This window comes from Mytilus edulis, chromosome 3 (genome assembly GCF_963676685.1).
Source record: "Mytilus edulis chromosome 3, xbMytEdul2.2, whole genome shotgun sequence".
Classification (NCBI taxonomy): Eukaryota; Metazoa; Mollusca; class Bivalvia; order Mytilida; family Mytilidae; genus Mytilus; species Mytilus edulis.
Genome location: NC_092346.1, coordinates 13,824,242 through 13,847,094, shown reverse-complemented (window position 1 = coordinate 13,847,094; position 22,853 = coordinate 13,824,242). Strand labels below are relative to the sequence as shown.

Genomic DNA, 22,853 nt, shown 5'->3' with positions numbered 1-22,853 from the left:
AAGATATATATTAAATTACTCTCAGGTGATGATAATTAAAACCACTCCGACACAAGATGAATCTGATAAGGATTTTAATAAAAACAACTACTCAACAAATGTCAAAATTAAATGTTTTAAAAGTTATTAGACCGTGAATGTCAAAAAACAAGCAAAAAAACTTTAAAATGTAATTGAGATAAGAAATGAGATAAAACTTTCAGTTTGTAATGAGATGGACGTTATCAAGGAGCTAATCATGCATGTGACCTTTCAGTTTTATAAATGGATTACAAGTATTTGTTATTGCAGAAAAATATATTGGAAACCAACCAAGGTAAGTCTGTGTAATGAAAGTTTTTCTGCATTGAGAATTTTTGCCATTTTCATAACTTGATTTACAAGTACATTCTAGACTTTTTTTTATATTGTCAACTGTGTTTTTTACTGTTGAGAGGTATACCATGATAATTAATACGTTTACGTTCAACCGTATAGCGAGTCTCAGAGTAGCGAGTATACATATTCATCCAATTTTTTTACTTCAATGATCGATATAGAACTGGTGTTATTCAAATTTCCCGGGGCTCGAGCCGACTTTCAACTTGCCGTGCTGTATAAACATTTCTTGAAATAAAATGTATTTTTGAGTTTATAAGATGTAATTTTTTTTAGGGGGGGGGGGGGGGGGTCGCTAAGTTACTTTATTGTTGGGGGTATACCAGATAACTCAATCTATTCATCTTTAGTGAGTAAAAACTGTCTTTCATCGAGGCTCTGATACAAATTTGCGTTAAATATCCGGGATATGTCTGGTTTCAAATTTCTTAATCAAATGCTAAATATACAAGTAGTCAGATGAATACCGTCATACATGTTGTTTATAAAGGAGAGGCATGGTGGTACCACTTTGTTTTGCGTTAAGAATTTTAAAATATCATAAATCTATCACACATAAACAATATCAATCAATGTTCACAACACATTAGTCTGACGAGTATCAATATATAATGTATTATAAAACATAGTATTTTTTAATTGTGTATTACAAATTTACTTTAAGTTTTCACACTACATGAATCCCATGCCAAATTGCAAAATCTACCAAAATGGTCTCATTTTGAGATTGACAGTCATTTAAGTTTAGATATGATCCAAGCTTAGGTTTATTAAATGTTGGTAAAATATGGTTTAAGGTATAGCATACGCTTCTAACTAAGTTTACCATTTTCCCCTGAAAAATTACCCTTCAAGCACAGGCGCTTTAGAAATATCCCCCCCCCCCCCCCCCTTTTTCCATTATGTATTTTAACCGTTAATCTGGTAAATATTCTTCAATATTTCAACTTTTTTAGTGTGTTCTTGCTCCTATCCATACAATATATTACACTGACAGTACTTTTTCTGTTGATGCCCCTCTTTTTATATTTAACGAATAATTTATAGCACAAACAATGTAGGAAGAATTGCGTGTTTATTATTCTGAGATTATTCACGTCCCCTTTTTTTTAAATCCTTTTCAATCTTATAACAATCTTGTAATTCATAAATCAGCTACATCCTTTCAGTTTTAAATACCTGTGCTCGGACTTTTATGATCGATAATGCATGCAATATCTGCCACTGGACGTTTAGCAAACCTAAATTAATCAATTATTTATGGTCGATTTTTATCAAAGAGATGGGCGTATATCATGATCTTGGTGAAACTGTTTTACATTGAACTATTTATTTTCATTCTCCAGGTAAATTAAAAGTACAGATGCAGGATATTTTAAACCGTATAATTACACACCATCAATCAATGCGGAATAAAATCGTCTGTTAACCGCTAATTAGCTTTACTGTGCAGTTAAATGATTAGCTTGTGGTTGTCAATGCAATTATTGGTGACAGGTATGAAACAGTGAGAGGTTTGGAATTATCAATTCTATACATCTATTGACAGAAGCGAAAAAGGCACAGCGGGTGACTACCACGGAACTTAAAACCAGCAGAAATTACAAGCAATCTTCTATGTTGGATATTGACATTTTTTAATGTGGATGTGTGAGTCAGAAAAAAAGAGAAAGTCTGTCATAGTTATGACAAAGTAGACTGTGTCACAACGAACATAACATCATCATGGTGCCTTGAAAGTTTTAACGATTTACGGGACGTCGTAAATATGGTATGCTCGTAATAGATAGGATCTGGCGAGCCGGGATTGTCACGATACTATTTTAGCGAGAAAATGACTAAATATAGAATGGAAACGCGAGTTTTTCTTCTCGCAATAATTGTGATATTTATAAATGTTCTGATTTTACACAAAACATTTAGTGGATTAGAACGAGAGAATATGATTGATCCTGGCGGAACAAATCATGGTCATAGTGTTAATTTTCATTCCATGGATAAGTATAGTATATTTGAAAGTAGACTTCGAAAACTAACAGAAGTCTCTATTGATAGGAGTGTTCATTTGGAACATCTCTATCCTTTATCAAGAGATAGTGCTACTTTAGGGTGCCAAGATATAGTCCGAATGACAAACTATCGTTTTCTAGCAACTGGGTGGACAAAAGCTGTATATAGCGCAAGTTACAAAAACAAGACATATGCTGTGAAGACCGTGTTTCCCCAGGGCAGAGATATATCATCTTGCTCAGAAGAAGGTTATTTGTATGATAAGTGTTTTTATAAGGCCGCTAAGAAACTGATCAAAGAGATCAGCCTGCTACAGAAACTATCTCATCCAAATATTATCCAGGTAAGTCTACCCTCTTTTGAAGTTAAATGGGTTGTTCCCTAAGTCTATGCACAAAGAGACGCAGGTTGTATGTTAATGAGACAAGCAAGTCAATGGTAGTGGCACAAAACATTAAAATATCATCTATAAAAAACAAGATGTTTTATGCTTGCCAATAAGACAATTGACTATCCTCTAAAGCACAAAAGACCCGGATGTAACCAACTGATATCGATATGCTTTATAAAAATGAAAAGATGTGGTATGTTTGCCAATGAGAAAACTTTCCACCAAATGAGGTAGAAGGTTAGCAACTATGTGTTACTTCAACTATTAGCAAAACCCATACCACATAGTAAACTATTAGAAAATTTAAAATAGAACATAGCGACCTGATTAATGTAAAGAAAGAAACGTAAAAAAAGTATGATAAAGGGCAACAAACGACAACTATGCTCTAAATTTGGCTCAATTTTTTTTTTTAATGTCTATAGTATCTATATATATATATATATATATATATATATATATATGTATCTGTCTATTTTATTGTTTGAAAACGCCTAACAATATCTGAAGTAGGGCGCCACCAGTTTCTTTAGTTATTCATTCGTAACTCGAGCCTAATATGTTACTGTACTGACTTTCAGCAATATTTATAGCGGTAATCAGTCATTACTATTATTACCACTCAATCTAAGATTATTAAGATTATAGGGAATACGTTATAGGTTTTTTCTTTTATTTATAGGGTGTTTTTCTATTTTTCATGGGGCCTCAGTGGCCGAGTGGTCTAAGTAGTACTGTAATCACTAGCAGCCAGGTCAACACTGGGGTTGTGAGTTCGAACCCCGCTCATGCCGGTGCACTCGACTCCAATCTTAATTGACTAGGAGTGTCAGTTTTCCTATCGAAGGTCGGTGGTTTTCTCCGGGCACTCCGGCTTCCTCCACCAATAAAAACTGTCCATCACGAAATAGCCTAAATGCGGTGCTTAAAAGTGGCGTTAAAACACCAAAAATCAATTCAAATCAAATCTTATTTTCATTATAGGGTGTTTTTCTTCTTCTTTTCTTTGCTTTCCCATCACCCTATAAGCATTTAAATAATTATCTAGAGTTAAACGAACATAAAAAAAAACATGAAAATACGGGTCTTTCTGTATATTGTCACGGTTATTTCGCAGCATACCTAGGAATTGTGTGTTTTTTTTATTTATTTCCCACACATATGCCATCCTTCAAATGACAATTCTTTAAAAAAAAAAAAAAAGAGGAGAAAATAGGGAAATTTGAAGCAGGACGAAAGAAAAACAGAGAACCTGGCAAAAAGACGAAAAAACAGACAAACATGTCTACAAAATATTACACAGAAAACTATACTGATCAACACGTTACCTGCAAAAGATCAGAGGTACACTCACGTGCTCCGGAAGATTATAAAGTTGTTGCTGCAGCATAAAAAATAGATTTGCCATGGACTTTTTTCTGTTACGCAACTGACGAGTTACAACTCAGCTCATCAGTTGAGTAAGGGGGATGTCATCAGATGCATCAAGTGGGTAAAGGCACAGAAAAGGTATTTAAAACACGAAATATCAAAGAATCATCGGAAGACAAAAAAGTGATTCAAAAAGTTTATTTTGTAGGTGTTTGGTTTCTGTATTACAAGTGACAATCTGTTCGATGTCTCCATGGTAACAGAATTAGGGGATCCTGTAGAACTGATCAGACTTTTACAAATGTCATGGGAGGATAGACTCAAGGCATGTATATTAAATCATAGGTACTTGTGGACATGGAGACTCATTTAGTATATCAGTGACCGCTGTGGATAGTAAACTTGGAATTGATAGTAAATAGCAAATACAAGTTATTTGTTGTATATGCATGTGCTTTTAAAACAGAAAAACGCGAAAATAATTGAAGTTAATAGAATACGAAAAAGTAACGGATTTTGGAAAAAAAACTGAGGGGTAGGGCAAAAAAGAATTGTGCTGTTCCAAGTACTTATGTAATAAATCTCTCCCTCTATCGATATAACACGATGAACCTAGTTGGATATTTTTTCAAATCAACCCCAAACCCCCGCTTTTTTTTCTGTCCATCTGCACTTTGTATTTATATACCATGTATTCGATCGGATTTTTTCCTTTACCTGTTATTTTAATACCTTGACAGACACAGAAATGTCAGGTAAGAATTGTAATCAGTAAACATGGAGTCTGGCATGCATGCAGTTGCATTAGAATACATCGATCTTTCCTGACATGATATATAGAAAGTCTCACAAGATTACGTTTTGTCTAGCACATGTAGCATGTGCATATTATCACAATTTTAAACTCCCGTGTCAAAAATATAATTGATGCGTACCACGTGGAAACGTTAATCCGAAACAACTATTACGTAAGAGCTGTCTTTAAAGAATTTAAATGTCTTTATAATGACTGTTTGTTTTTATTATTAATGAGTTTTTGTATAGAAGTCTGTTGTGTTAATCTTGTAATTTCAACAGGAGAAACACTTTTGCTCATAATATTAGGAATTTTTTGTACCTTTAACTTCATGTTATTAATCATTCAGTGTTTGTTCGTTTATTAAAAGGTTATAAATATATCAAGCTAAATCGACCTTGGGCAGTCTAACTGATATAATCTTGAGCTATACTTAATACTTATATATATATATATATCTCGATACTTTGGTTTTGACACCCACCTTCGAATCCGTTCCCTTAATTCCCAAACATTTGACCTAAGAGCACCCGGTATTTAAAGGTTATTACGGAAACACATGCCTTGTACCTGACATCAGAATACATTAAATAAAAATTGAAACTTGCAAACATCGATTGTCTCGGTGACGAACCCATGCATGTGTTCCGGTAATTGAGACCCCCCCCCCTTTTTTACGACCAATGGTTTTGAAAGGGAACATGAATATGGTTTGAACACTCACTTCTTTTCTCCTTGAATGGAAACCCTACTCTTTTAGAAATGAATGGATCCGTCCCGCGGTACTGTCAGCGTATTTCATAACTTGGCGTTGTCGTCCATTGTCCGTTGACCTTTTACAAAAAAGCCATACCCTTTAAACTATTGATCCCGGCTTATTGGGTGCCAACTGGAACTGTACTTGGCCACACTAATTATTGAGTATCTACTAAGTTTGAAAAAAATGTGTCGGATGATTCGGTTTGCCAACCAACATCACCGACATAATTTAAATTTAAATAGAACAAGAGTGTAAAGTTTTGACAATTCTCTCGAAACCCACTATAAGTTAACTAGCTATAGAGAAAATTTGAAATGTTAAGAAAGCTGGGAGATAGTCTACTTTTCGTTTACACAACAAACAAAAAAAAAAACAACTTCAGACGACATACAGATGTGTTATATTGTCCTTCAACGACGAAGTTTAGAATTTTATTCAATTTGCTTATTACGACGTAATTACGACGTAATTACGACATTGACTGGCTATAGCCCTTACACGGCATAGGCGGATCCAGGGGGGCCCTGGGGGGCCCGGGCCCCCCTTTCGTGGGAAAAATTTGGTTGATTATATAGGGAATTATAGAAGCATGACTGGAGCGGCCCCCCCTTAGGTCAGTCAGCGCCCCCCCCCCCTTTAGGAAAAGTTCTTACTTTAATAGATATAGAGAAACTCGAAAAAACTAAAATAACCAGCACGAGATGCATGAACTACAAATGAGTCAAATGGACGAACTTGTCAGTCGAGTTCTTATTGGATTTATTGCCCTTTGTTTATATGACGATTTTTACCAATTTGTTGCTCTTTTGCTGTTTATCTTGAAACTATCAAACTAATACAGGGGCGGATCCAGCCATTTTAAAAAGGGGAGGTTCCCAACCCAGGACAAAAGGGGGGGGTCCAACTATATGTCCCCATTCAAATGCATTGATCGTCCCAAAAAAAGGGGGGTTCCAACCCCGGAACACTCCCCCTGGATCCGCCACTGTAATACTATCATCATGATCATATTAGGAAAGAAGCAATATGTGACCAGCAAGGCAATATCTCTTAATTAGCCAACATGGCCTAAATCGTCTGTTGACCTTGTCGAAGTTATTTCTCATTAAATGACGATTTTACAATTTTTCTTGGCTTATATATTTCCTATTATTATTAAAAACTATAATAAATCAAGGAAAACTTTAAGAAAGCAAAAATTATTCACGAATCAAGATCTACGAAATTAATGAGTCATATTTCCGAAATCATTGGCTAACTTTTTATAAGAGTTATTTCGCTTAAAGCCAATTTTACCGAAATATGCCTAAATTTTAAAAACTAATATATATAGATAAACAATTGATTGCAAGGAGAGTTAAGATGAATAGCGATTTTTATAAGTTATGTCCGTTTACATTGGCGATAACTTTCAATGGTGTTTTTTTTAACGCGTTGTAGACGTAATTTATCTCTGTTTAAACACATGCCATGTGTATTATATGTGTTTTAAATAGTTAATTTTTTTTTCTCAGGTTGCGTACGACATTACAAAGTTGTTGTATTTCATGTCACACAACCAGTTTGGAACAATTTCTATCAATGATTTCCGGAGGCAACAGTTTGTCAGGGTAAATGGTCAAATAAAGTTGTCAGATGTTGATGATATAGGTTTCGGCGACCCAATTTGCCAAACAGATGACGATTGTGCTGTTAATTTTCCAAATGTCAACTTCTCTTTGAGGTAAAACTATTCCTTCTTTTATCCGAGTTGCAACAAAACAAACCCAATTATAAATCAGTCATAAAGTTACGAATCCTGTTATAAGCTCCAATTCAATAAAAACAAAACACACATTAATATCCACCATAAGACAGATAGGGTTACTTACAGGTACTTCCCTCAAATCTTTGTATTTTTGCCAATTATTCGCTATTTAATATGTAAAATATCTACCCATATACCCTCATTTATTACATTCATCTATGTAGTATTCTGAATGAAATATAATAGAAGAAAATGCTTTAATTTATTTCAGAATATCTTGTCAGAATTTAAAGTGTGTTGGACATAACGAGAAAAAGAACATTTTTAATGCTGGCAGACATTTTACTACATTCCTTCTGCCACATGGTGTTCCGATAGGTCTACAGCCAATAGTTGACAGAGTTGTACATGGATTCTCTAATGTTACTATGAACACCAAACAACTCTTGCATTTGATGGACAAAATTGTGCTAATGTACGGGAGTGGTAGTTACTTGAACCGGACTGGTACACACATAAAAGGTAAATTGACAAAATTGAACTATGGTTGAAGTTCCTAAGCATAGGTACAAGACGACATGTTTCTAATGAGGGCCCTCATGGGGTTTTTGATTATGTGATTACTTGGCCGTTTTTTAATGATTATTTGATTATTAAGCCAAATATTTTTTTTTCTAGACGGTTTTCTTTATTTCATGTAATGTTTTCAAAACCGTTTGTTTTGTTTTTCGGGTATTGTTTTGTCACCTTACTATGTAACGGTGAAACCGGTGTTTATAATTTTTTTTATACAAGAACCAACGAGATTTATTATCATTTATACATTACCTAATAATGCAAAAAAATAATAATTTCATTGCTTATCATTTTCAGTTCTTTACAACAAAATACCTTACCAAGATCTTCCTGGAATATATGATTACCCGTGTCGGTTATCATTGACAGGATCCGGATGTACTGTATCGGTCTTTGACCTACAGGAAGCGGAAGCGCTTTGCAATGCAGATGAACAATGTCTAGCTTTTGTTTTTTCTAACAAACAATCCTGGACAGGTAAGTTTCTGTTTATTTGAAGGCAGATAAAACCAGTTTCTTTTCTGATCTTGAAATCTTTATTCTTAACTACTGTGTTATAGTAGACTAGTCTCAGGGTAAATGTCATATATGTGAAAACATGTTTTGTTAGCTGAACCGTTTACGCACTTAAATTATTGACATATTTTGAATAAAATTAATTGATATTAAATGTTCTTAATGTAGTTCGAATTTATGTGACCATGTTTATATCGACAATATCTCGGCCGAAAAACTGTACTGATTTAAAATTTGCATGGTGTGCTTATCTCCATTTATCAAAATAATTTAGTTTGAATTTATCATTTTTGTTTTTCAGGGCGGACATTAATACACATGAAGTCGGGTATTGGCAATATGAACCCGAATAGAAATACAAATTTATATGTAAAACCAACGAGTTGAATATTGATTTAATACTATAAAGTGCAAAGATGGCAATTCAAATACAGGGTATAAGAAAGATAATTAGATTTATATATAGTTTTATCTGATATTGACAAAATTTCTGATATTATTATTTGTTGTTTGAATACAGCACAAAAGTGCTGATTTTATGAGAAAAAAATCCATGTAAATATCTTATTGAATTGAGATTCATTTGAAATTGAAGTGAAAAATAACTGATATTTACATTTGTGAAATTTGCTTTTGTGCATAGCTGAAATTGACAAATTTATATTTATTAAGTAGTTGTACACAGTTATATGGATATATTTGATTGTGCGAGTATTTATATTGACTTGACATGCAGATAATTGTTTGAACGAATTATATAATGTATTGACCGGACATGTAGATAAATGTTAGGACGACTATTTAATGATTGGACGGATCTATAAATGAATTGACGAATGTATATACTGATTGACATATACAGTATAATTGGACGAATATATAAACGAATTGAAAGATATTGAACTATTGACGGATGAATAAACGATAGACGGATATATGTATGATTAACGGATACGTTCATGATTGACGGATATATACATGGATAGACGGATATATAAATGATTGACAGATACATGTATATGCATGGCTAGACGGATATATAAATGATTTACGGATATATGCATGGATAGATGTATATATAAATGATTAAGGAATATATGCATGAATAGACGGATATGAAATTGATTGGAATATTTTTTGAATGATTGGACGGGTATTTAAATGATTGAATGGATATATTTTTGATAAGATGGATATATGAATGGGAATTTGACGGATATATGACTTGACAAATAGATGCATGATTTAACGCATATATGATTAATTTGACGGATACATGATTAATTGGACGATTTATAAATGATCGGATGGTATAAACCTCGATATGTGGCGATATATTCATATACATATATTTGTTAAATGCCAGATATATATCATTCATCGGATGGATATTTGTTGTTTGCAAGGACTCGTGATTGAGTAAATAGATTTTTGGTTATTTGTAAGAAATCCTTTATTGATTTTTACGTTGTAAAGAAATGTACGAGGTAGTTGCTTATAGTTTTATTATGTTTTTGTATGTTTTTTTGTTATGGGTTTATACGAGAATAAAAAAAATAAACTGTTGGTTAGTTTGCAGGCCAGATACGAATGTTAAACACACTATACATATTTTGTAATTGTCGTCGTTAACTGTCAATACCCAACCGGTGTATGACAAAGACCACCCTTTCTGTATACCTCTTTGTGGATGTGTTTTGGATTTAAATGATAAAAAAATGATTTCTTTTAGAATTTCAATTTATTTCCCGGGTTTTTTTTTTTTTTGCGTCCTTGCTCTATCCATACAATTTACCATTAATGTATGAGAGCTACGCAATTACTCTTATTTTCCTCAAACTAAGGATGCAGATTGACTAAATAATAAAAAATGAAAACGACACTTTAAATGTAAAAAGGGCTTTTATTGATTTACCTTCATTAGGAACGCTCAAAACAGAACAATTAAAAGTCAAGGATGTACAAGAACCGATACATTGGAAGAGCAGCTGCAAAATAAAAAATACAGATAAAAAATATCAGTGTCAAAATCTATCTAAAGGCAACTTTGTTGAAGGGAGAGGAAACATACATTTCTTAAACATTTCTACTCGTTATTATACAACAAAAGATTTATACGGGCAATTTGTTTGCTTCAAGTCCAGACTTTTAAAATATCAACAGTTTATCGCCTGGCAAATGTATGTTATATGGACAAATAAATAAATTAGGTGTATTTACTGTCTTCTGATTGGTTAAAATTATTAGTTTTATTTTCAATGTTGTCTATTTTGATGGCGACACGCCCACTCTGACGTTGTGTATTCATACGCCAACATGTGTGTACGTTGTTATTGTTAATATAAATAATATAAAATGTTCCTTGAGCCTTATTTTTGATGGAAATTAATTTATAATGAATGGCAATAATTTATTTTGATTGTATTGAACAATAAAACTAATTTTTGACTCTTCACATTTTACATAATCCGCTTCGCGGATTATTCAATGTGAAGAGTCAAAAATTAGTTTTATGGTTCAATAAATTCAAAATAGATAATAGCCATTCATTAATTGCAATGTCAACGTCCTCGCATAAACTGTTCTAAGAACGACTTGTTCATTATATCAGTCATTTCAAAAAAATGTACATTTTTCGGTTATTGTCTATTGTCTGTTTTATTTGTAAGTTTGACATATTTTTTCAATTTAACACAAGAGTTTACATATTGTGCAAGATAGTACATGCAAATATTAGTGTGCAAAAAGTTTCATATTTTTTTTATATTCGTTGAAGTATGAAAATTCGCCAATTTCCATGCGTTCATTTTTGATAAATAACATTTGCATTCGAATTATCTGTACATAAAACTGCATTTAAAGGTAAACAGAATGATTTTTCTTCATTTAGTAACATCATAATTAAAAATAAATAACTTTCCATGTTTAAAATCATGACAACTTTTATTCCACAGTCACTGGAATGTCTGTTCATCAATATTTGTCCTTCCTGTTACTATTTATTTGTTTACGGAATAAAACTAGATTCTCCCTCAAATAACGGCGGTTTTTTATGTTGACGTCGTAGGCGTGGATACAGGACGTAACGACATGGTGAATTTTTGATGTGGAAAGATTTTGGTCATCAGAATCAAAAGATCGGTAGGTATTGATGAATGCGTACCTTTTTATAATGTCTTTAATGTTACCAGTTGATAGATAATTTTTAATTGCATAAGACTAATGAAACGCTTGTTACCGTAACTTAGGCATGGGCCGGAAGTATAAAAACACTACATCAATTATTAGGGAGCGACTATTTTAAAACCAATTTAAGTTATGTACTAATTTTTCCATACTGTTACTGTCCTTCCTGTTACAAAGACAGTGGTAACAGGAGAGACAAAAATGGTTACAGGATAGACATACTTTGTAAGAAAACTCAAAATGCCTCTTACATTATCGCAAATAAACTGTTATACATATTTATTACCGTACGGTATATTAATTCATAAAATGTACATTTGTATTGAGGTATTTCTAGAACAAGTCAAGTGCTACTTTGACTGGTAACAGGATGGACAAAAATATTAATTGTGCAACTATTATTTAGAATTCAGTTGCCAATATTACTGTACAGCTATTATTCAAGCAAGTCATATAGAATACGCATTGTTTCTTATCAAAACTCTTTGAATGTTTTACCCTTTGCGATTTGTACTTCAGTGTTTTCTTTAGTACCTGAACCTAATTTGGTTCATTTTGTTCCTTGATATGTTATATTGTTCTGCTTGGGTTGTAAAACTATCATTATCATATTTTGCCAACTTTTGTACTGGTTTCTTAGAAACATGATACTTTCTCGTTACAGGCAAATAGAGATATAAACCTTGAGAGACGACAGCAACACTCATGACACAAAAGAATTTCTTTTATTTCAAAAAAAGGGGGGGTGCACAACATATAAATGTGGGTATTTTAAACCTCCGGTTGTGGTTTGAACTCTCCCTGTCCTATTCATAAAATAACAAAGTCAATGTGAAAATCCCTTCTCCGTCACATATGATATTTCACAGCTACCACTATCATACTTAAATGAGATGATATAAGAGATACAAATATTAGAACACCAATTTTAGTCTCCAGTAGGTGCACATCATGTACGTATGGGTCGACCCCTTAATTGATATAAGAATTTCTACCCATTGATTTATTGCCTTCTTAAAGTTGCAGGTCATTGATATATTTGCCATTCCAAATATAAATACGCACACCAGCGGCAAATATGTGTGTATTATTCATTTTTATAATTTTTATAATGACATACCCCCCCCCCCTTTTTTTTTTGGACGCCTCCGTGCTTTTCTTTGACAAAATCATTGAGCGACGCTGCTACAACTTCCAGAATATTGGCTATCATTCCGAATCCAAATAAAATCAGAACCTCTTCGTGAACTTATGGAGATGATCCAAAAATCCAAGAATGACAAGCCTTCAGTGTGAAAATGTGTCAGAAACTAGATACATATGTACATGTATATCAGAATCATTGACAATAAGAAAAAATAATTTGAATTTTCGTTCAGTTGTATTGTTGTGTTCTTTAGGTTGTGCTCATGTTTTTAAACATATGAAATTAGTTTTGAGTTTTTACGCCTATATCTTCAACCTTCTCTAAGACGGTACGATGGGTGGTTGTTCTGGTGATTGGTTAGCCTCCAGTGGACACTTAAAGGCATATTCAGGAAGAGAATATAATAAATAAATAAGAACCAACATGCTGAACTTGGTCTTAAAAGCGGTAGTTCACAGAAAGGCATGTCATCTTATGTACTGATTTTTACGACTTGCGGCAACCAAATCTTACTTCATACTTAGCGAAAAAAACAAAAAACACCAATACCAAATTTTTCTTTTGTTTTTGTTTTGTTTTGTTTGTTTGACCAGGACAGGGTTGATATACGTATAAATGGTTCGTGTATAATGTTTAGATACTTATATCTCCCGTTTGTATCCTTATGAAATTCAAAATCCAGTTTTGTGTTATTGATTTTCGTGACCCAAATTATGTTTTGTCTCTACTGTTACCACTTTGTCCTCCCTGTTACTGCTTTTGTTCGTTCCTGTTACCCCCAAAAATGTGTAAAATAATTTTTACAATCAACATAACTGATCTATTGACTAAGTTTTCAGTTAGTATAATTGAAAAGGGACATAATAGTAAATTTTCAATGCCACTGTCTCTACAATATTTTTTTAAGAGTGTTTGAAAAAAAAGAAATGTGATGATTTTCCTGAACGTACCGACTATCTGCAGATTTTTTTTGGGTAATCTACATAAATGATAAATGTAAATGTGATTTCAAATGAACACTGCTTTGCAAATGTAAGCCACACTTTTCATTGGATATTTTCTTTTCTATTATCACTTTTGCTATCAGTTAAAAAAAGTAACAGGATGGACAAAATCTGACACAAGCTGGCACACAATTTTAAAATAAAATTTTCTCAGGTGTTGGTAAGATTGCATATTTTAAAAAATTATTAACAAATCAATATGCTATTGGTTTTTCAAATTAATTTGCATTTATTTAACCTTTTTTTTTGGAAAAGTTCAGATTCCGAATTTGTACTTTATTTTGAAATGACTGATATATTACTTCAGGAAAAGTGAATGTGAGATTGCACGATTAGCGCTCTGACGCCTAAACTATAATTGTTCGATTCGAAAAAAAAAGTTTGAAATATGATAAACAAGTTTGACATGTTTGACAGCCAATGAACTGTTGTTACGTGAGAAATGCCATTAAAATTTTAATTACTTTGACCCAAAAAATTACAATCCCAACTAGTTTGTCGGGTTTAAATATTTCTGTCATGTAGGTTTTTAGCGATTTTTTAAACATTGTCATAAAGCGGGAGGTTTGGCATGGTATTATACTAGGGTAAACCCCTCACTTTTCTTAAAATGTCCTGTACCAACTCAGGAGTATGGCAGTTGTTATCGAATACTTCGGTTTTATGTATGTTGGCGTTTGCACTTCGGTGTTCCTGTTTTCCTTTGTTTTCCTCTTATAGTTTATGTGTTTTCCTCGGTTTTGATTTGTAACCCGGATTTGTTTTTATGCAGTAGAGGGGCATTAAGTTTTCTGGTCTGTGGGTTCGTCCGTTCGTTCGTCCGTCTGTCCCGCCTCAGGTTAAAGTTTTTGGTCAAGGTAGTTTTTGATGAAGTTTAAGTCCAATCAACTTGAAACTTGTACACATGTTCCCTATGATATGATCTTTCTAATTGTATTGCCAAATTGGAGTTTTGACTCCAATTTCACAGTTCACTGAACATAGAAAATGACAGTGCAAATTTCTGTTTAAGTTTTTGGTCAAGGTAGTTTTTGATGAAGTTGATGTCCAATCAACTTGAAACTTAGTATACACTAGAACACACCCGTGATATCACGGGTCTGTGACTGAATTAAAGTATATAACTATGCGCAAGCCTTATTTTAGGATTAGTATTGTCATCTGATAAAGTCATGCCGATTATAAGATGTACACAGTTTGTCTCTGCTTTCAAGTCTTTCTGTTTGAACCCGTCGAACTGGAACTTATAAATTATTGGTAATATTAATTATTTGGAAAACAAAAGATCCTGGAATGGAGTATTTTTTAATCAACAGCATTGTCCTATATAAGTTATAAATAAAGTTGAATTCTTTGCTTCGCTGTTTTACGTCATGCCCACTAACAAATTGAAAACTGTACCTATACGCCTTTTTTTTAGTCCAGATTTAAGTATTCGTATTGTTATCTTAGAAATTCTTACTGATTAAAATACTACAATAGATAACAATTTGACAATTTAGTAGTGTCAACCCTGTGGTTATGACCCGTGTATATAGCATATTAATACTGAATACAACGTTTGATGGTGCGCCTGTCAGATGCGGAACGTACAGATAAGGTAATAGGAAACAGTTGAATATACTATTGGTATCGGTAGCGGACTCGACCCGGAACTTCTTAATTATTGGCAATATTAATTACGTGGAAAACAAAAGGGCCTTGAGTGGTGTAATTTTTAATCTACATCTTTGTACTATATTAGTTATATATAAAGTTGAATTCTATGATTCGTCGTTTTTACGTGATGACGGCTGACAAATTGGACCTCGTAATTTTAGTATTATAGATGTTCCCTATGATATGATCTTTATAATTTAAATGGCAAATTAGAGTTTTTACCCCAATTTCACGGTCCACTAAACAATAGAAAATGATAGTGCGAGTGGGGCATAAGCAATAACACACAGTCCGAAAATTAGCACTGATCAACTTTGTTTTATAAGATTTATGACTCGTTGCATACAGTAAATTGCATTGAAAGCACTGTCACAACATTTATGGTAAGATTTTAATTGTTTACACCTGTAATGTAATGCAGGAAGAGTATGAATATCATCCCAATCAATTATAAATTCTTGTTAGATGTCACAAACCGTCAAGTCATGTCGGTTTTAAGTGAAGCTTTTTCGTAGTGTTTTTATTTAATTGTTTTTCTCTATTTTCAACCTTTACTGATAAGTCTATTTTTAATAATATTCTTTTGACGTTGCTTGGTATTTATGCATCCCGTTATTGTGCTATGTTCATTTATTGAATTCTTGTCCTTTTTTTGTTTGTTAATGTGCTTTAGCTGTATTTGGCAAAACGTTTAGGAATTTTGGTTCTCAATGCTCGTCAACTTCGTACTTTATTTGGCCTTTTTAACTTTTTTGGAATTGAGCGTCACTTAGGAGATAACTGTATTGTAACCTCCATTCTAATGAAACTGACAGAAAACAACGTTAAAACACGTAATTAAAATCTGTCACATGTAGTCTGCGCTTGCGCGTACGTCCCATAGCATCAATTGTCAATTGATGCCATGTAAAAAAGTGACGTTATCCAATCAAAATGAACGTTACAAACGTTGTTGCATTAAAATGATGAGTCTTTTGTAGACGAAACGCGCGTCTGGCGTATATATACTAAATTTAGTCCTGGTATCTATGATGAGTTTATTTGTCTTCATGTGATTTTTTTTATTGCTGACATACTAGTAGTTTTTTTTATACTTATTAAGAATATAACTCAAAGTTTACTGCTGTACCCAAATTATTGACATGTTTTACCTATTATGTCTGTTTGTTTACGCTCAGACATTGTTGTCAATATAATGGCATTTATGTGACAGTCATTCAAATGAAAGTTAAGTTTAGCTAGTAATAAAACCGCTTTTTACACTAGGAAATGACTGTAAAAGTAAGAAATATGAAAGAAGTTTTTTCATGCGTATTAATTGTGTCATTTGTTGAGGGACTTCCCGTTTCGAATGGCCCTTGGAGTCGGTATTTTTGTTATTTTACTTTTTATCTTTCATGTTAATACGAGGGTTTGGATGGGGTTAAATGATTTAAGAATAATGCCCTTAAAAATGAAGATTAGAGAATAACGGGCAAAAAAAATGAAGATTAAAGAAAAAAGGGGTTAATTTTTTGAAGATTAGAGAAAAAAGGGGTTATTTTTTTGAAGATTAGAGAAAAAAGGGGTGAAAATTAAACGTTTACAGAATAACAGACCCCCCCCCCCCCCCCCCCCTTTCCCATCCAGACTCTCAAATACCAACAATTCATCATATAAGCTTCAAATCAGCGCCGATCAATTTTTTTACAAGAGATTATCCCTCGACCCTTGGAAACGAAAGCTATATTTAATATTGAATCTTAAACACCATAACGCCACCATATCTGTTTTGATAAGTCTAATTCTGTAATGCATATTCGGGAAAAATGGGATGGGTTGGGATAGCTACAACAATATTGAAAGATATCCGTCGTCATCTATATACCATAACGCTCAAACAGCTCGTGATGGTATCTGTGAAAATTACGAAGAAGTGATATGATCTTGAGCAATTAGAACTCTAGGTTTAATAGCTTCCTTATGAGCAGCAACTCCTTATCAGGGAACATAGGATAGGAAATACAAGAAACGGAATATCGTATCAGCATTTTTATTGATATGGCCTTCTAACTGATTATAAATGAACATATGTGGTATCAGTGCCAATAAGACAACTGTCCATCCAAGTAAAAATGTATAAAAAGTTAACAATTATAGGTCAAGAGTACGACCTTTAACACGGAGCCTCGGATCGATTGCACCGAACAGCAAACTATAAAGGGCCTAACATGACTAGGTGTATAACAATGCAAAGTCTGATTAGTCTGAATTGAACGAAAAACACGTTTGGCTTTATACAATATAAGCTTGATATCTACGTTTTTATTCCGTAATTGAGTTATAGTGTTTCATTGACTTATACCCCAATATAAGTAATGTGTGTCTACTTTTTTCCCCAACAGGTCTGACACGTGGAATTAAGTGCTCAATGTCCATTATATTAATAACCTTTTAAAGTCCATCAGATAAGCTCAACTTGCCTTTAAAATGTTTTGGTTTGATACATTCTCATGAAAGTAAAACAAATGTGGGACGCCGACGGACTGACTAAATTTATAAATTGTTAATTTTATTAAGAACGAAAAAATATTATAGTCGAATAACTGATTTTGATTATCTATTCAGATGGATACAGCATAAAGTAAAATAACAAAAGTTCCGAACTTCAAGCACTTTTCTTAAAGGAAATTCCTTAAGCAAATGGTATAATCAAAAACTCAAACACATCAAACGAATGAATAACAGCTGTCATATTCCTGACTTGCTACAGGGATTTTCCTTTTAGAAAATGGTGGATTAAACCTGGGTTTAAAGCTAGTTAATCTTTTCACTTATATGACAGTAGTATAAAATTCCATTATAATTATTACAACGATGTGTGAATAAAACAGTAGACGTAATAGGTAAAAAAAAAATAAAAAAAAATAAGGGCACATCAGTCAACACTGTGTTACAATCTCACTCATTACAAAAACAAGCAAGTAAGTCAACAAAGACCAACAAAAAGGCATATAGATAAATCTCATTAGAAAAACGAAAGACAAGAATACACAAATTTACTTTAGCATAACAACACAATGACGAGATATACAAGTACTGAGCCACGTCAAATAAATAACTACTTAAACAAGCAAATATGTCAAGACAGACAGACGAAAAGACATAAAGACAAAGCAAAAACAAAAGACAAGAATGTCTGTAAAATGCATATTCATTTATTATTTTTTTTAAAAGGCAACAGTAGTATACAACCAAGCAACAAACACAAATCCAGTAAACAAACTTAAACCTAGGGACACGCGCATCAATTACAAAAGGAAAACAACGCAACACGAGAAACACTAAACTACAAACGCCAACATTCATAGAAACGGACTGTAGATACCAACTGCCATATTCCTGGCTTGGTACAGAACATTTAAAAAGAAATGCCGGATTGAACCTGATTTTATGGCTAGTCGAACCTCCCGCCTATATGGCAATGTTAAAAATATTACTTAAATGACAACACTACGTGACAGGAAAACAGAACAAACAAATGCTTTAACACTCAACACAGAGAAATGCATTAATGAATAACAATATAATAGCACATTACAACATGTAAACTGCAGACTAAGAACGGACATCTCCCATAATTTACGACAGCACACACGGACATCAAAAACACACAAAAATAACAGCTCGTCTATTGAATGGATCACCGTAAAAAAGTGTATCTTTTTGACATTTATATTATCACGTAAATTTTTAAAACTTGTCACGTCCAAGAATATTGTAATGGTGTAATTATTTGTATTTTCTAACCATGTCGGTTTTTCTTCCAAATCAAAACTGTGTTTAACCCAAACAAATCCCGTGCATATAGTTGCATTAAACTTAAAATCATATAAATGAAGTTGCTAATCTTTTATCTTAACTTTAACAAACATATAGAAAATAAAAATAAATAACTATAATATGGTATGATCGACTGAGACGAAACAGTAAACACACATGAAAAGAAACAAAATAAAACAAAAAAGTTACACGTCTATACTGATGAATATAAATATGTGAAATGCACCGTAAATACAGAATTCAAACACACAAATAAATCAAATAAATACCGAACCACGCATCTCCAACAGGGAATAAACATAAGAGAAAAGACAAAATAACTAATTGCACTTACAAAAGAAACACAATTACTAAATACATTACTGTTTAAAATACAAATATCGAAACACTTCGTATATCAAAAAGAATTTACTCTCGGCAAACAGTCATATTAGAGACGATATTAAGCAGATCAGGCGATGTAGAAGTAAACGAACTAAGACACAAACACATTGTAAAGATCAACCAATTCGTGATGGTGTCAATAAAATTCACGGAGTGTCATTTTTAATCTACCCTCTTGATAATTATGTTAGATATACTCATAATAGATACCAGGATTAAATTCTGCATCCACGCCAGACGCGCACCCCGTGAACAAAAGACCCACCAGCGACGCTCGAACCCAAAAAAGCTAAAAATGGCCAAACAAAGTACGAAGACGAAGAGCAACGAGGACCAAAGTTCCCAAAAGCAGAGCACACTCCTGTAATACATAAAATATATATGATGGCTGGAACAAATATAAAAGTAATATACTCACGTGTGATTAAATAAGGACGCATATGTCATGTACATTTGTCATAATCAGCCAATTGTTTTTGGTGGGGTGTAATGTTGCTGAATCTCTGTTTTCTAATTTGTGTTTGTAGACTGTAGTCTATTTTTATTGTTTTTTGATAATTATGACATTTTCTATTATTTTTCGACTTTATAGTGAACTATCTCTTCTTTTCCTTCCGCGTCAATTACAAAAAGGGGGGATTCCCACGGGAAACCCAAATGGCAAGTTAATTCTTTCCACCAATACAATTTCATATTCAAATTTCAAATATCTTTTCGAATCATAGATTCACTGAGGACAATAATAAATAACAGCCAAATACAACGAGACAGATTAATATATATATACGCACTAGTTGCTTGTTTCTGAATCCTATTTGTAAATGTATATATAAAATGTACTTGTACTATTCATAATGTAATATTATTTACATTAAATAACAGCTATTATTTTGGATAACCTACTCTTCTTGGAGATCTATCACATGTTTTTATATTGATAGCGTAAATACATACTTGGGTTAAATATTTTTTAGAATATATATACGTAGACTGGATGTATAACAAAACATTTATAATGCATTTATTAAGAAGACATATGTATAAAGAAAAATAAATACACGATATCATTTTTATTTTACTTTTGAAAAATGAGTAAAGGAAACATATTCTATGGTATACGTCGAAATGGATGTTAACTCAAACCTAACGCTTCTAAAGTATTTACACATCCTCGGCTTAAAATATTATGGGTTTGAGCATTGCAGAATAATTAATGTTAATATAAAACAACGCTTCGAAAGCAAGTGTCATTTTTATTTGACATGTCCTATCCTCAAAGTAATTATCGCTAGGTCCAATCACTTAAAGTTCCTCTCCCATATGAATTGGCACTGCTCATTCTATTTGCACTCCGGGGATTAACTTCGTCCGACATTCCCGACCTGTAAACATTCGTTGGTGCATTCGAACTTTGAACATTTCCATAGTTTCTTGGTCCATGCTTTTTCTTCATCAATGAATCTGGTCTTTGTGGTGTGCTGCATCGATCTTTGAGTAGCATATATATGCCAATTCCACTTCCGGTTAATAACAATGACCCCATTGCACTAACAGCTCCAATTAAAGCCTCATTTCCAGATGTGTTAGTTTCAATCGGTATTTCTTTTCCATTGAAACTACATTTACAGGTTGGTTTCAGTGGTGTGTTACAAGGCTAAAAGAGAAAAAAAATCGAATAAGAAAGAAACAGCTATAACCAAAATTTCCAAACAATTGTATTGTTAAATTGAGAATGGAAATGAGGAATGTGTCAAAGAGACAACAACCCGACCATAGAGCAGACAACAACCGTTTTGTTTCGTTCTTTTAATTTTCATTAAAAAAATATTTTATACTTTTATAATTAATCCGAAATTTAAGAAAACATCATATATTTTTACAATTCTAACGAATACTGATAATAATGATTATAATAATAAAATTATTATTAATAATTATTTATAATAATAAAATTATTATTAAAAATAATAAAATCATTGATAATAATGATAAAATTATCATTGATAATAATAAAATTGTTAATAATGATATTAAGATAATAATAATAATAATAATAATAATAATAATAATAATAATAATAATAATAATAATAATAATAATAATAATAATAATAATAATAATAATAATAATAATAATAATAATAATAATAATAATAATAATAATAATAATAATAATAATAATAATAATAATAATAATAATAATAATAATAATAATAATAATAATAATAATAATCAGCAAGATAGTAATGCTACTACTACTACTAATAATAATGATAATAATAATAAAAATATTAGAAGTAGCAGTGCATTTAATAATATGGTCAATGCTCTTAAACTTTTTACTTTTTTGGGCTGGCTTTGAAACAATTTTGATCTGAGCGTCACAGATGAGTCTTATGTAGACGAAACGGGCATCTGGCGTATCAAATCATAAGCCTGATACCTTTGATAGCTATGTTCTTATTATTTCATTATCTTCATTAACATCTTCGTATTTTGGTATTTTCGTCACAATTATATATGTTATAGAATATCATATAAATAAGAAACATAAATACCTTTGTTGATTCAACCTCTGTCCATACAAAACATCCAAAGATCAAAATAAGTCCATAATGTTGAAGAATCTTGAACATTATTCCTCATCTGTTTCTTTGTCTTCCTTGTGAAAGATATAAGATAGAGTGACGTCAGTTTATATATCAAGATATTTAAATTAATAATCAGAAAATCTCAGATATAGACCAAATGTAACTTATATATTAACTAATGTTTGAAGAAAGATTACGACTGTATCTTTAAATTGATTGATGAACGTTCGTCGAAACAAGATCGATCATTACGAAGCTAGAAATAAGGATATATAGATACTTATACTGGATTATTTCAAATCATAATGAACATTCAATCTTAACGATAAAAGAATTTAGGCAAAATAAAGGACTAATTCCACTTTTTTTCAACCCATGAGGCATGTTTACTTGTAAACATTCTTCTACGGCACAGATAACTCAAATGTTTGAATAAGTATAACATTAACGGAATTTAGATTACATAAATGATAAAGTATTGAAAAACTATCATTAAACATAATTTTCAAACTTTTA

General features: G+C 32.2%; 1 protein-coding gene and 1 long non-coding RNA gene across 2 annotated transcripts; one reads left to right on the top strand and one right to left on the bottom strand.

The window, feature by feature from the left end:
* On the top strand, positions 1-10,111 carry LOC139515845 (extracellular tyrosine-protein kinase PKDCC-like). Its single transcript, XM_071305572.1, has 7 exons — positions 1-316; positions 1,725-2,731; positions 4,359-4,475; positions 7,221-7,429; positions 7,725-7,975; positions 8,327-8,506; positions 8,847-10,111. Exons 2-7 carry the CDS (start codon positions 2,213-2,215, stop codon positions 8,930-8,932), a joined length of 1,362 nt encoding a protein of 453 aa, XP_071161673.1. The 5' UTR covers positions 1-316; positions 1,725-2,212; the 3' UTR covers positions 8,933-10,111.
* Positions 10,112-20,753: 10,642 nt separating this feature from the next.
* On the bottom strand, positions 20,754-22,506 carry LOC139514790 (uncharacterized). The gene is made up of 2 exons (XR_011662703.1): positions 22,305-22,506; positions 20,754-21,401 (listed from the first exon to the last, which is right to left on the bottom strand). It is a non-coding gene; the product is annotated as an uncharacterized lncRNA (long non-coding RNA).
* Between the last annotated feature and the right edge of the window lie 347 nt (positions 22,507-22,853).